Source organism: Heterocephalus glaber, unplaced genomic scaffold (genome assembly GCF_053883595.1).
Source record: "Heterocephalus glaber isolate CG9 unplaced genomic scaffold, H.glaber_assembly_v1.0 deba00001698, whole genome shotgun sequence".
Lineage (NCBI taxonomy): Eukaryota > Metazoa > Chordata > Mammalia > Rodentia > Bathyergidae > Heterocephalus > Heterocephalus glaber.
In genome coordinates, this window is record NW_028258419.1 from 2,316,384 (window position 1) to 2,332,301 (window position 15,918).

At 38.2% G+C, this 15,918-nt stretch overlaps 1 protein-coding gene across 6 annotated transcripts in view; it reads right to left on the bottom strand.

Annotated features, from left to right (window-relative positions):
- Positions 1-5,864: 5,864 nt before the first annotated feature.
- The window catches only part of Cops4 (COP9 signalosome subunit 4), a 37,343-nt gene continuing 27,289 nt past the window's right edge, over positions 5,865-15,918 (bottom strand). For 5 of the 6 annotated variants that reach the window (XM_013068342.3, XM_087199329.1, XM_021250280.2 and 2 more), the window contains exons 8-10: positions 12,357-12,472; positions 10,584-10,668; positions 5,865-6,351 (exon numbers count right to left, since the gene is read on the bottom strand). In XM_013068342.3, the coding sequence (XP_012923796.1) occupies positions 6,218-6,351; positions 10,584-10,668; positions 12,357-12,472 (335 nt within the window). In that variant the 3' untranslated portion in view covers positions 5,865-6,217. The remainder of the gene's footprint in view (positions 6,352-10,583; positions 10,669-12,356; positions 12,473-15,918) is intronic. The other variant, XM_021250281.2, reaches the window with a different exon arrangement.

Sequence of the window (15,918 nt, forward strand, 5' to 3'; positions counted from 1 at the left end):
GCCTTCTCCCACTCAGGTCCAGCAATGCCACTTGGCCATAAGTTCAAGGTGAAAATTCACAGACCATTGCATTGCAGATCCTGTCTGTAGCCCTGAATTCCTCTCCCCACCTGTGGTAACTACAGCTCCCTTCCCTCCTCTCTAAACACTACGTGGCCCGAGTTATCTGGTAAACTGTCTAAAAAGTAGACTCCAGCATTTCCCTGGTCCTTCACAGTGCAGCCTCAGTTTAACTCCTTAACGTAAAATTCGCGATTTTCCTCACCTCCACCACACACGTTCTTAGAATTTCAAATGCCAATTGTTGGTTGCTGGAATTTAAGCAGCAACTGGCTTTTCTACTTTGGCCTGGGACCCTGACCCTATGACCACACTTGCCTAGCACTTTCAGGAGGTTTTTTCACTTTGTTTTGTTTGGTTTCCTGTTTCTTTGCAGTTTTCTATGTAGAAAATCATGACAACTGTGAACAAAGACAGTTTTATTCTTTTCTCCCGATTTGTATGAAGTTTTATTCCCCTTTCTGGTCTTATTAGCTTAGCTAGGAATTCCAGTATGTTAAATAAGAGTGACGAGAGCGCACATAGTGGCTTCATTCCCAATGATGAGGTGAAGCACATATCTGTCACCATTTGGGAAGGAATTAGAGCCAAGCATGGCAGCCTGTGCCTGTAGTCCTGGCTACTCAGGACGGTGAAGCAGGAGGATTGCTTGAGGCCAGGAATTCAAAACCAGTGTGGGCGTCACAATGAGACTTGTCTCAAATAAGCAAACAAGTAAGCAAACAAATAAATAAATATGACCTTTTAGCTGTAGGGTTTTTTGTAGGTGTACTTTAACAAGTTAAAGTTCACCTATATTCCTAGTTTACAGAGAGTTTCTATCATAAATGAATGTTGGATTTTGTCAGATGCTTTTCTGTATCTATTAATACAATCATAATGATTTTTGTTCTTTAGCCTGTTAATATGATGCTTAATCAATTTTGTAATGTTGAACCAGTTTTGCCTACCAACTTGGTTATAGTGTATTTTGTTCTATACATTTTTCAATTGATTTGCTACTATTTTGTTAACTTTGCATCTGGGTTTATGAAAGATAAGGGGCTAGAGTTTTCCTTTTTCAGTTTTTGAGACAAAGGCTCACTACATAGTTCAGGCTGGCCTTGAACTCAAAACTGTAGCTGAGGCTGGCCTCAAACTCACAATGATCCTCCTGTCTGCCTCCCAAATGCTGGGATTACAGGTGTGCACCACCACACCTGGCTTAGTTTTCTTTTCTTATAATGTTTTATCTGCTTTTGGTAAGGCTAGCTTCATAGAATGGGTTATGAAGTGTCCCCTCTGCTTCTATGTTTTGGAAGGCATTACAGAGAATTGGTACAAATTTCTTTCTTACATGTTTGGTGGAATTCATGTGTGAACACATCCAGACCTGGTACTGTTATGGGAGGATATTGATTATAGATTGATTTCTTTGACAGATCTGGGCCTGTTCAGATCATCTGTTGCATTTTGTGTGAGTGATGACTGTCTTTCAGGGAACTGGTCCATCCATCTAGGTGACTGAAGTGTGGACAGACAGCAGGTCATATACTCCTTTACTGTTTATGCATCTGTAGTGATGGCCTCTCTTGCATTTTGGATATTATTAACTTTCATCTTCTTTTTCTTTTTATCTTACCCTGGGTAGAGGCTTACTAATTTTATTGATCTTTTCAAAGAATCTGCTTTTGGTTTTACTGACTTGCTCTATTAATTTCCAACTTTCAATCTCATTGCTTTCTTATCTCATCTGCTCTGATTTTTATTATTTTTTCTTCTGCATACTTATATTTAATTTGCTCTTCTTTTTCTGATTTCCTATAGTGGAAGCTTAGATTATTGCCTTGAGGTCATTTTTTTTTTCTGACATATGCATTCAGTGTTGTAAGTTTCCCCCTAAGCACTGCTTTGTTGTATTACCAAAATTTTGACAAGTTGTATTTTAATTTTTGCTAATTAAAATATTTTGGGAGGGGGAGACAATAAAAATATTTGACCAAACCACTAGAAAAATATATCACAGCCTTGACACAGCAGACAGGCTCTATTATCATTTCAAATAATAAGTTGGTAAAAAGACAACACAGTCCTCATCAAAAAGATAAGGCGCCATGCTGGGGCAGGCACACTGCATGTTGCAAAGGCCAGGCAAACATAGTATTTGGTAATGGGGGCACTGTCCCCTCCACCCTACCCTGAAGGAGTCATAGCTCACATTACTTTTTTTTTGTTGTTAAGTTCTTTTATTAGTACATTTTAGGTATACAATTCATTTACATTTATCATTGGGCGTTTGTACTTGTACATGATGTGTCTTGGTTCTTATTTTTCTTCCCCATTACCTGTGCGCCCTTCATCCCCTCCACCCTTCCCTATTTACAGACATCATTTCCATTTTTTTTCTGTTTTTCCTTTCCCTCTTTTCCTTTCCCCTTCCCCTCCCTTCACCCCCTTGTCTTTGTACCTTTTTTTCCTATTTCAAATTATCAATTATTCATTTTAATCATTTTAACCCTTGTTTACACTCTCAGTTTCTCACACGAGAGAAACTATTTGGTATTTACACATGTGTGTCCTATTTATTTCACTTAAAGAGTATGGCCTCAATATGGATCCATTTAGCTATAAATGACTCTAGTTTTTCATTCTTTATGGCTGAGTAGTACTCCATTTTATAAAAAAAACCACATTTTCTTTTTCCAGTTTCCAGTTGATGGGCACTTGGGCTGCTTCCAAGCTTTAGCTATTACAAACTGTGCCGCTATGAACATGGGGTCACCTATATTGCTGTGGTATGATTCTTTTAATTCTTTTGGGAAGATACCCAGCAGGGGAATAGCTGGGTCAAATGGGACCTGTAGTCCTAGTTCTTTGAGGTATCTCCATACTGATTTCCACAGTGGTTGCACCAGTCTGCACTCCCACCAGCAATGGAGAAGGGTTCCTTTCTTTTTGATCTTGCTGTTGCAGAGGATTATCTCAATAAAGTGCTGTTAATTCAGAGGACTACATAGCAATGGTGGGTTAGGCTTTTATTCCATTCTGTTCTTCAGAAACCAATTTCTTCAAGTTGAGCACTTCATAGCTCTCTCCACTAGCCAACCATTCCTGCTTCACTATTCCTGGATAATAGCATATATATCACAAAGCCCTTTACCCTCCCAGGGAAAAGTGTCACTGCAGAATTGTTTTGCCACTGTTGCCAAAAGCCTATGGGCTCGTGAGCCAGTGAGGGAAGTTGATTTCCCTCATGATGTGTGACACCATGTGACGCTCATGTTTTGCAATGGTCTCCAGGCTGAAACACACAGTGTAAGACGGTCAAGAAGTGTACATCTTTACTTGATGGCTAGAAAAGGACCCAAGGAACATCTCAGAGTCATTATCTAAACTGCTCACCCTCTCAACTCCACATTTTAAATCTACTTCATGCCCTTGCATATAAAAAACCAAGCAAAATGAAGATCTGGGAACTATTTTCCTCCTAAATTAGTAATCTCCTGGGTTTTGTTTGATGATTTACAGAAAATGGTGTGTGATGTTTCTGGTAAACATGAGGTTGGCTACAAACAAGAATACCTCTGTCTGTGCCAGGTCACAGGCAGGTTGGAGGAGCCCACCAGCCACCTGCCACCTGCGTATGAATCTGGTACCTTGGAGGGCTCTGCATCCATACAAGGGAGATACTCACTGCCAGGATAAGGTCTTGCCTCATGAACTTTAGGCTCTGAAGTGCTCCCTTGTACTATCTTTGACCTAAATTTTAACACCATTTTTTTTTTCATTTCACTTTCTAGCACCCAGACATAGGAACCAGGGGCCTGAGGCAAGTGAAATATTAATCTTAAATCCTTAGTTTCTTCATTCAAAAACTTTACTTAAAAGACTAACATTCCCATTTTTAAAAAATAGATTCCAGCCCTCATCCCTGATGGTGCCTGGTGACAACTTTTATTTCTCAAAGAATGAGAGTGACATCTTCATTGTCTTGGTCATAGTTGAAATGTTTTCTTTCTAATAGCTGAATCTTGGAAACAGCCCAAATGCCCATCAACTGGTGAGTGGATAAAGATGTGGTTTTTTAATACAATGAGTACTACTCTGTCATAAAGGATGAGCTTTGGACATTTATAGCTAAATAGATGGACCTTGAGACCATACTCTTAAGTGAAATAAATTGGACACGCATGTTTAAATACTGCATTATTTTTCTTGTGTGAGAAACTGAATGTGGTAATAAGGACTGAGATGTAAAATGGATGTTGGGAAATGGGAAGAAAGTGTTCAAATGGGAAGGGGAACAAGGAAGGAGGGAGGGAGAAAGAAGGGACAAGACAAAAAGTAGAAGAAAAAAATGGAAACAAAGCTTTTGTACATAGGGAGGGGAGGGGACCCAAGTGGGGGAATGGGATAAAATTTATTTTAAGAAAAAAAAAGTTTTCTTGCCTTTCAGCATGGCTTGTAATGTTCTGGTTAAAAGTCAAACATAATTAGACTTTTAGTATACGGTTGTATTTAATCAGGGTAAGAGCTAGCCTGTGTTTGGTACATATAACTGAAAGAGGCTTCTGTTTCCTTGTTCTTCTATTTTTTTTCTATTCTTGTTCGACTTTTTTGGGTTTTCCTATGAATACCTTCTTAAATAGAGTCTGCATCTTGTAGCTCTCATAGCCATGACCCTGTTCTTATACTAGATCCCTGTTGATGTGGTATCAGGTGTCTGGGAAGAATTCTATTACATTATATCTCTGTTTTTGGCCAGATTCCATGGGGTGTGACCTTCAGAGGTGGTTTTGTTTTGTTTTCCTTCCAAATAAAAGAGCCAGAGGCTGGAACTTCTATCCTCTTGCTAGGTCAGACAGACTCTGGCAACTGTGGCCATTGCTTCTCTTAAAGTGAAGGTCTCCTTACAGAAAATGGCTGGGCTATCAATTTAGATTCAGCTACTTCCTCCCTGAGGATATTTCAGAATAGTGAAATAGTGAAATAGCGAGAGCTTTGCCTCCCTTACCCTGCTGGAAACACGAAGGGATCCCACCCTTGACCACAACAGCCTGGCAGGGACACTGGGGTTTGTAGCTCAGGCCACTGTCTCGGCTACTGGGTTAGTGGTCCAACATCACTGACTCCTGCTGCACCCCACCCGGTACGGTGATATCTTCAGCTTTGGGGGTGGTTTGGTCCGTGACAATTCTTTGATCAGTGTATAAGAAACGCCATTAATTTTCAGTTGGTTTAGCCTTTTTTTGTTGTTGCTGTGAGGAAGGGTGAGTTACTACACTTGATCTTAGCCAAAAGGACGAGAAGTGATGGAGAAGGGTATGTTGACTTCCAAGCTCTTTATATGTTGGGGTTGAAAATGGAAGTCAACCATGTACTTTTTTTTTTTCAGCACTGGGGACTGAACCTAGGACTTTCATACTGAGCTACATCCCCTTTTCTTATTTTGAGACAGAGTCTCGATAAGTTCCTCAGGCTAGGGCGGAAGTTATGAGCCTGCTACTTCAGCCTCCCAGAGTGCTAGGATTGCAGGTGTGTGCCACCAGGCCCCAGCTGCTTTCTTTCTTTCTTTACCATATTCTCTGTAAGATGTGGCTGAAATAAGCCTTTGAGGGGACCTCCCTGACTCTCTCTGCTGAATGAAGAGTTCCCCATTGTGTGCTCTGGTACCTGGCCTTGCCTCCTGGCTCTGTGACTCTGGGGGACAGGCATTATAACTTATCTATGTATGTGAGGCACATGGTATAAATCAATGTCTGGTGAATTGAAGGAAATAGGAAAATAACACTTTTCAACACTTTTCACTAAAAACAAACTACTACTTTTATTTGGCTCATTTCTCCATTTATTAGGATAATCACATTTGGAGAGGCACAAAGCACTTAGGTTTTACAGGACTACAACGTTACCACAAATCCCAAACTTTTTAGTCATAGATATCTCACCTCCGTTTAAAGAAAAGGCTTTCAAAACATCTGAGTTAGCTTAATACACTGGCCCTGCAAATTGGGGACTACACAGTTGTAAAAGCCTGCACTTCCTGCTCTATTGTCTTAGGGAAGAAACCCAGATAAAGTACTGAAATGTATGCGGTGGTGACGCAGACACAGTGGAGGGATGTGAATCCACCCGAATGACATGAAAGCAGGCACAGTGTGCAGAGGCCTTGTGGGCCTCACTGGGCCATCTGGGCCTCCATGGCCTGTGCTGTCCACTCTGGGGCCGTCTGACTGATCTTCTCCAGAAGGTTATTTACCTGGAAGCAGAGGGACTGGATCTGCTTATCCCAGGTTGGCAAAGCTTCTCGTGCTAAAGAAGAAAATGAAATACAGCAGGGTATAAAAGTGAAGCTACTCCTTCATATTCACAACAAATGTGAGTTAAAAGATAAATAAGGAAAAATTTTATAAGTTTATTCCAAAAAGCTTGGCTAAAAAATTGAGCTGACTAAAGCAATAGTTAAGAATCCCAACCACAGACTCAAAGTAAAAACATATACACACAAATACTTGTTATTATTATTACTCTTAAAGACAAAATAAAACAACCAACTGAACAACCTTAGCCATAATCATCTCAACAAGAACAGACACTAAAGCAGGGGTTCCATCACCGCTATTTATTGCGTTACACAACACTGCCATCTAGTGGGCAAAACAAGTCTACATCTAGGACTCAAACGCCATCCCCAACCTGGCACCAGGGACTGGTTTCCAGCAAGACAGTTTTTCCGTAAAAAGGGTGTGGGGTGGTGTAGTCTCAGAGTGATTCGAGTGTATTCCATTTACTGTGCACTTTATTTCTAACACATAATGAGATAATTATACAACTTAGCATATTGCAAAATCAGTGGGAGCCCTGAGCTTGTTTTCCTGCACCTAGACATGACACATCAGCATCAGAAGCTCTCATCCATGTACCAGCATAATCAGACAAGTGGTGCATGCCTGTAATCCCAGCACTCAGAAGGCTGAGGCAGGAGGATCGCTGTGAGTTTGAGGTCAGCCTAGACTGACTACATAGTGAGTTCAAGGCCAGGCTGATCTACACAGTGAGACCCTGTCTCAAAAAACCAAAGAAAAAATAAATAAATAAAAAATAAAGCTACAGGAAATTGATACTGGAAGATCAGAAAAAGTGTGGTGGAAAGGAGGAAATAGGCAAGAAAAAGTAACATGAATTCACAGAACGGCACGCTAATGCCAAATACAAGGAAAAATATTAAACTCCACTGATATCAAGGAAACACACAATAAAACAGCAATATAACATCCTCCCCCTCAAATGTCAAAAGAAAAGTGATCATTTCTAGCTGTTTAAGATTCATTCTCTCATATAAATGGAACCCTAAATTGTGGCTTTTCTGGAAAGCACACTGGTAGGGCCGCTTAAAAATCAAGAAATATATATATCCTTTGACTCGACAGTATTACTTTTTTTTTTTTAGTATTACTTTTAAGATTCGGTTCTACAGAAATAAGTGTACTAGTAAAGAAAGATATGTACAAGGTGAGCACTTGAATTCTATGAAATATTATATAACAAATTAAACTTCTATCTATTGACTCAAAAATATGTTCATGGTACAATAAATTTACAAAGCAATTTACAGAATATTGTGTACTTTAAACTATAATCCCATAATCCCACTTTTTAAAAAACTGTATGTTTTTACATATCTGCAAAAGCATCTAGAAAGACACACACAGCGAACTAATATTGGTTACATCGGGGTGCTTAGTTTGGGTGGAATCTAGATTAGGTGGGAGTGGAAAGGTATTATGAACTCTCCTTTATCACTTAATGCTTTCCTTGTCATGAGTGTGTTTACCATTATCATTTTCAGTCCAAGAAAATTAGAAAAATATTTTGTATTTTATTCATCTGATAGAAATGAATTCGAATGGTCTTTCCCTTGGTGACCCATCTGCCACACGGCATACATAACTGTGACTGCTTCTCACTGATTGTGCCACACACTGGATGTTGGATATACCTTGGAAGATAAGGCAGATTTAATACCCTCGACCAGGGAAGCAGAAGCATTTAACAAACACTTACACAACTGAAAATAATTAGGATTAATGCTGGGAAGAAATTCAGGGTGACACAGGAACTCGTAACTGAAAGCCACACTTAATCTGCAGAGATAGGAAAATCACTACTGATTAATACTCTTCACACTGACAGGGATGAAAGGGCTGAAGCAGGTGGATAATTTAGGGTGTTTGACAGAAGAAGGAATTTATGATACTGAAAAAACCAAAAAAGAAGATCGATGTGTTTGGATTACAAGAGAAAGTTAAAAAGCCCCAGGCAGTGCCTTGGCAAACTCGGCAGAACTTTGTTCTGCAAACAACAGGGAAGCCATTCAAAGAGTACAAGTAAGAGAACAGCATGATTCAATCATTTGTTTTTTTCTTTTTTTTATGTTTGCATTTTTAAAAGATCACAATAACTCTGGCTGTATGGTTAAGAAGTTATTTATCGAAACCAGAAGAGGTATAGTGGTAGAATTCAGAATAGGAAGAATAGGTGTGTAGATTGTACAAGATGAAGAAAAGCACATAGGTTCCAAACACCACTAGCAAGTGTATTCTGAGCAGTGAAGAAACTGAGGGTGTCAAGATCAAGAATGCTGCAGAAAGGGAAGAAGGCGGTTTCTGAGTGGCTGGTTGGCTGTCTGGTCACAGAGAGATAATAAGCTCAGTTTCAGATATGTGTTCGTTCTAAGATACCCATAAAGCAATCAGCAAAGACGTCTCAATAGTGAAGGACAGCCACAGGTCTGGAATCAGAAGACAGCTTGCTACATCCAGCCAGCATCTACACAGAGATGGCAACTGAATCAAACGGAGCAGATGAGATTACCTATGGAAATTCAGGAGTGTTATGCAAAGGCCTGGAAGTAAGCCCTAAGTAACTGAATTTAAAATATTTAAAATGACAGGTGCCACAAAATCTACACAAATGATTTTGAAAAATACCTGGAAAAAAGAGGAGGGAGAGCAAGAAAACAGGGAGAAAGAGATAACAGCGTCAAAGCAGCAGCAATGGTGTTCAGAAAGAAGTGAGGGACCAACACTACTCATTTTGTTGAAAAGTTTAGATGTCACCGATAAAAGGATCTTTATTTAAATAAGAGAGACCTGAATATGCTTCACTATTGATAGAAAGAACTCAACAGAATGAAAAAGGATAAAAATAGACAAAAATAACTGCTAACCTCAGGTTCCCAAAACAGTATTTTCTGGTGGGTGGCCAGGAGCAGGAGTTAAAGGAGAGATCCTAAGCATAGATGAAAGAAATGGGTAGGGAGATACAAACAGTTCCAGTGTAACATGAAAGGAGAAAAGGATTTAGATCTATACTTAAAATTTAGAGGTTCATGAATCTGATCAACAAATTGTAACAGAGCCAGTGTGGTGGCGCACACCTGTAATTCCAGCACTTGGGAGGCTAAACAGGATTGCTACGAGTTTGAAGCCACCCTGGGCTACACATTGAGTTCAAATCCAGCTTGAACTACATAGCAAGACAAAACAAAACAAAACAGCAAAAAAAGAAGTTGAAATAATTTCATGGCCTTTTTCTTCTGTGAAATAGGAAATAAGATTTCTTTTTTCTTCAGACAGAGAAAGAAAAAAGTCAGAGATTTAAGAAAAATCAAACTTGAAACAGTCATTGCAAAGCAGGAAAAAGAGTGGGCTAGAGAAATTGACCTTGAGTCCCAGTGGTGTTAAGGACCTGTGCTCTTGAACTTACAGTGCAGTCTCTCTGGTGCCTGCCTCTCCTCAGCAACATTAGCTTGCTACTCAGGACAGGCATGGGGAAGATGGAGAATGGGGAAGTTTTGTTGGACAGCTGGAATAAAAAGCCAACAGGCAAGTGAGCATTCTAGAGTACCTGCAAAAAAGTCATCGAACTAATGGATTATGGAATCTAAGCTAAAAGGAAAGAGAAGTATCGACAAAACAAAAACAAAAAGGGCTGGACTGACTGGGAGAAAGAGCAGAACCAGAGGTTCTCATATGGACAACAGAGAATTGTGAAGTGGGAGGAGCTGCAAGAGATCACCAGAGACAGAAAAGAGGGTGACGGTCAGCATGAGATATTCTAAATTAAAATTTTACAAATGGAACAGTTTTGGGTTACAGCAGAATCCAGGGTGCAACAAAGGTAGGAATAAGGAGCTAAAGAAGGGATCTACACACTTGCCTGCCTCCAACAGTTTAATGAGCTGCTGAATGGGAAATGAAACTGTCATTTCCATATGCCTGACACACGGTATGAGCTCAATAAATGTCTGATGAGTAAATGAGTGAATCAATACAATCTGGGTTTCAAATGTTTCATCTTAGAAACTGCTGCATTACATAGATTTATGAATATAACTTTTAAAATTATTTCTTCTGGAAATAAAAATAAGTACATTCCACTAGTAAGATTCTGGGTCAAAGGAAATTATAACGCCCTTTGATCATAAACATACAATGATTCTCTGCTATTTCATTATGCCCAAAATACACAAAACTACTTACTTTCAAAATGAACAATTCCATCAATCTGATCAATAAACCCATTCATCCGTCCTTCTGTTATCATTTGAGATGCTATCTTTTCTGCCTGTAAAAAAACAACAACAAATTCTTAGCAACTTTAACTGTCATATTTAACAGTTACTTGATTCAAGAGAAATGAACGGTGTGGGTTTCACTACCTATAACTAAGCTTTACAAGTGTGTTCCCCTGCAACTCATTAGAAGAAGACCTCTTAACAGCCTGCCTATTTTCCTAATTATTTCTGGGTACTGTATAACCTATCATTTTAATATTGCTGGGATCTGTTTTTCTTGTTGAGAAATTTTAGATGTGAATCCAGTCCTTTTACCAAATTTCTCTTCTATTCAAAATTAAACAATTTTTCTTCTCACTGGGACTTATACCTTAGAAAAAAAAAGCCAACTAGTTTTTCTCATTTTATTTTATTTCCATCTCCACAGTATTTAATATTCCAAAAACCTTTTAAGAAAGTAGTATTTTAAAAAGAAAAAACAGGCTGGGCATGATGGTGCACACCTGTAATCCCAGCACTCAGGAGATGAGGCAGAAGGATCACACGTTCAAGGCCAGCCTGGGTTACAAAGCAAGATCCTGTCTCAAAATAAAAGAGAAAAAAAGAAGAAAAATTGAAAGGAGGAATAGATGCTCAAATAAAAAGGAAAAGATTTAAAACACAATTAGAGGTGAGCAAAAGATCCCCTGCCTAGCACTGGGAGACATGTTCGCTACCTAAGCAGACTGATTGTGACTTGGTCATTATTACTTTTGACCATCTTCACAATCAATCCTAAATCACTCCTAATAGACTGTGATTACTATTTACTATTAAAAGTCTATTCACTTAACTTAGTCTCGATGCCTGAAAAGAAAGGATCTTTTAAATGGTAACTAAAGTCTTGGTCCACAACTTGGTCCAAATGTTCAAGTAAAGAACTGTTAGAAAATCCTAAATTAAAATTTCACTACCAGATAAATAGAGATGTGACACAAAACTACATGACTTTAAGGTTTGCAAGTCAGGTGAAAGGAAAGTTGATTATTTACTTTTAATAGTATTTAAAAGGAAGAGAATCTTTTGTAAATGATAACTAAAACATATTCTCAATACTACTGGTAGTCTGTTTAAATTTATATGTGGCCAACCAAATCCTAAGAATCAAATTAAATTCCCTAGTCAGGCAGTCAACTTTTTTTTTTGGTACTGGGGATCGAACTTGGGATCTTGCGCTTGTGAGGCAGGCGGGGAAACCACTGAGCTAAATCCCCCGCACAAGTCAACTTTTAAAATTAAGCCAAGCACAGAAGTTTCAAGAAAGAGCCCAGGGATTACATTAGCTATTCTCACAAAGAGAGGAAATGTTTAAATGTTTAAGTCAATCTAAGATAGAAAAAAGTAAGGCATGTATCAAAATCTTACATAAATTAAGAAATCATAAATCACTGTGAAGTGGATTTAAACAGACCCTAAACAAAGACTCACATGACATGGGTGTCATAATCTGGAACTCCCGCCTCAGGTAACTTTATCATAAAATATAATTCAAAACACCAAAAATGCTAAGGCAATTCTATTACAATAGCATTTTAAAAGTAATTTACATGTACTTCTATTTTCTTGAGGCTCTGTATATATATTTCTGTTGTAGTTACCAACAATTATCAATTATATATTTTATAATTGATTCTCATTGCTTCTATAGTTTGGTGTCTTAACTTTCTTTTCATGTGTTGGAGTCGTGTGTTGACAATACCTTAGCAGCAGGGATTTCTAGGAGTGCACCAAGCTCTTCAAAGGTGATGTTATTATATAATTTGCTTGCCGACAACAGATTGTGTTCAATAACAGCTCTGTCCAAGATGCTAGAACCTTAAATATAAGACATTTATAAATTTGAAAGTAGTTTTATACTTTAAAAAAGTACCTATTTCCCACAAATGTCTAGATATGACATTTTCATTATTAATAACTCATCATTATTTTGCCAATCAGTATTTAAAAGATAAGAAATGTTGTTTATCTGATAGTTTGATTAATATATCATTACATAAAAATAGTACTTAGGAAAGTGAATGACTGGTAAGTAATTACTAAGTGAATGAATTTAATCCTTTGGGCTGGGGTTTTGCTTCTTTAAGCTAAATTCATTAATTTTCCTTTTCTTGCTTCAAAAATAAACATATTAGCAAGCAGAAGTAATAATCATGCAAGGCCAATAAAGTCCCCATTCTTGATTCTTTTATGCACTCCACAGTACCTCACTCCATGGCAAGTGTGAGAAATGTGCAGAAAGCAGGTCACCTGGCCTTCCTGATCAGGCAGAAGGTTCTCCTCTGAGTGAGGTAACTCAGTATTTGATGGAATTCTGAACCCACGGACCCCCTGGGGTGCATGAGGATTCTTAAGTGCTATTTCTGCTGAGCACTTGCTAAAGTCTATGACCCATTTAGAGCCCTCCAGGGGAGCATTCTGAGAAAGCTTCCTTGTCATCCCTTGCTTCTTATCCATCCCTGCTTTTGGAAGTTCACCCAGGATTTCTTTTTTCTTAGGATCTAACCAGGGCTTCATGTAGCCCAAGGAAGCACTTTACTACTGAGCTACATCTTTAGCCCTCCACCCACAATCTTCTAATTTTTCCTCTTAATTTCTATTTCCCAGTGGTGTTTTAGTGGTGGCAGAAGTGAAATTTCCAACAGGTAGAAGTTACAAAAATCTACCTGCAAAAATCAATTATATTTGTATACACCATCAATGAACAAATTGAAAATGAAATTAAGAAAACAATTCTGTCTAACATAGCATCAAAAAACACAAAGTACTTAGAAATAAAAATGTCAATCTTATAATCTACAAAGTACAAAACCCTGCTGAAAGAGACAAAAGATGACCAAATAAGTGGAAAAGCACAAAAGGCTATACACTTAAGACGGCAATACAAACAATCTGGAAAAAGTCAAATTTGGAGGACTTACATTTCCCAATTTCAAAACTTACTACAAACACACAGCACCTAAGACTCTGTGGTACTGGTGTAATGCAGACATATTATTTAAGGAGATAGAACTCAAAGTCCAGAAATAAACTCTTGTATCCATGGTCAACTGATGGCAGATAAGGGTGCCAAGATAATTTGATGAGGAAAATCATAATTTTTCAGAAAATAGAGCAGGACAACTGGCTACCTACATGCAGAAGGATAAAGATAGGCTCCTATCTCACACTACATACAAAAATTAACTCAAGGACTTAAATGTAAGAACTATAACTATAAAACTTCTAGAAGAAAACAGAGTAAAGCTTCATGACCTTGGTTTGGGCTATGGTATCTTAGATATCACACCAAAAACATAAAAGAAAAAAACAAATTGCACTTCATCAAAATTAAAGTTTTATATTCAAAAGATACCATCAAAAATGTGAAGGGGGCTGGAGGTATAGCTCAGTGGTAAAGTGCATGCCTACCATGCACAAGGCCCTGGGTTCAGTCCCAGCTCTGAAAAAAAAAGAGAGAGAGACAACACTCAGAATGGGAGAAAATATCTGCCATTTGTATGTACGCACTTATATAAAGAATATATTTAGTATTTCTACAATTAATTGATAAAAAGACACATGGCCCAATTTAAAAATTGGTAATGAATTTTTCTGGAGATTCTGGAGAAATGAGTATTTCTCCAGAGAAAACACACAAATGGAAAATAAGCATATGGAAAGGTATTCAACATTACTAGCTACCAGGGAAATGCAAGTCAAAATTACAATGAACTATCATTTCACCAACTGGGATGGAGAAATAAAAAAGACATATCATTAACAAATGTGGAAAAGAATGTGGAGAAATTGGAGGCAAGAGGATCACAAGCTCAAAGCCAGCCTGGGCAATTTAACAAGACCCTATTTTAAAATATAAAGGGTTAGAGATGTAGCTTAGTACCACGGGGGGTGTTGGGGAGAGGAAAGAATGAGACAGAGAAAGAGAGAGAGTGGGGGGGGGGAAGAGAGAGAGGAAAAGAGAGAAAGAGAGATCAGAACCCTTATTCACAACTGGAGGGAGGGAATAAAGACGGAGCAATTGTTCCAAAAAACAATCTTGCTAGCTCCTTGAAAGAGTAATAAACACAAAGTTACCACAGGACCCAATAATTTCATTCCTAGATATAGATGCAAAAGAATTAAAAATATATCCACATAGAAATCTTCTCTTGGGTTTTTTTTTTTTTTTGGTACCGGGGATCATATTTGGGACCTTTCACTTTCAAGGTAGGCGGTGGAACCACTAAGCTAAATCCCTGGCCCTCCACATAGAAATCTTTACATAAAAGTTCACTGCAGCATTACTACACCTCTCAAAGTGGAAGCAAACTAATGTCCATCATGTAAATAATAAAATGGTACATCTATATAATAGAATTTAGTAGTAAAAAGGAAAGAAGAACTGACACATACTTCAAATTGGATGGACCTTAAAAACATTATGCTAAGTTAAAGATGCCCAGAACTGAGTGTGGTGGCACATGTCTATAATTCTAGCACTCTGGGAGACTGAGGGAGGAGGATTGCAAATTTGAGCCCAGCCCGTGCATCACAGTGAAACCAAAAGAAAAAAGAAAAGGGGATCCTGGGAATAGAGCTCAATGCAAAGCCCATGAGCTCAATAAAAGAGGGGGAGTGGGGGAGAGGGGAAAGAGGGAAGGGCAGGGAGGAAGAAGGAGGAAAAAGATGTCCAGAATAGACAGAAAATAGATCAGCAATACTGTTACATAATTCTGGGATTATACCACTATATTATAATTTAAATGAAAAGCAAAACAAAAAATTATGTCTTAATATTGTTAGCTTAGGGATATTATACCAATAAAGAAAAACATCCAAGAAAGATAAATAGGGAAGGAATAACATCTAGCAGGGGTGAAGACAAATATCTTTCCTTTATATATAGCCCCACGTGAGAATAATGAGCTTCTCAGAAATACTAGTGAGTATTCCTTTTCTCTGAAAAGAATTATCTAATTATATCTTTTCACTTTTCTTTTATGACCAGAGAGCTCAAATTGAAATTTGAAGCTCACCCGTACCAATTCTGAAACTTAAAAAATTTACCTAGTTTTTAACTTGTGCGTCACACCTCTTTTTTTTTTTTTCTTCAGTACCAGGGATCGAACTCAGGACCTTGCACTTACAAGGCAGGCACTGTGCCACTGAGCTAAATCCCTGGTTCTGTCACACCTCTTCTTTCAAAATAAAATTATAGCTGCACAGAATACAAAGATAAAAGAATTCAAAAGTAGAACAAAGCAAAAGTAGCTACACTCAGC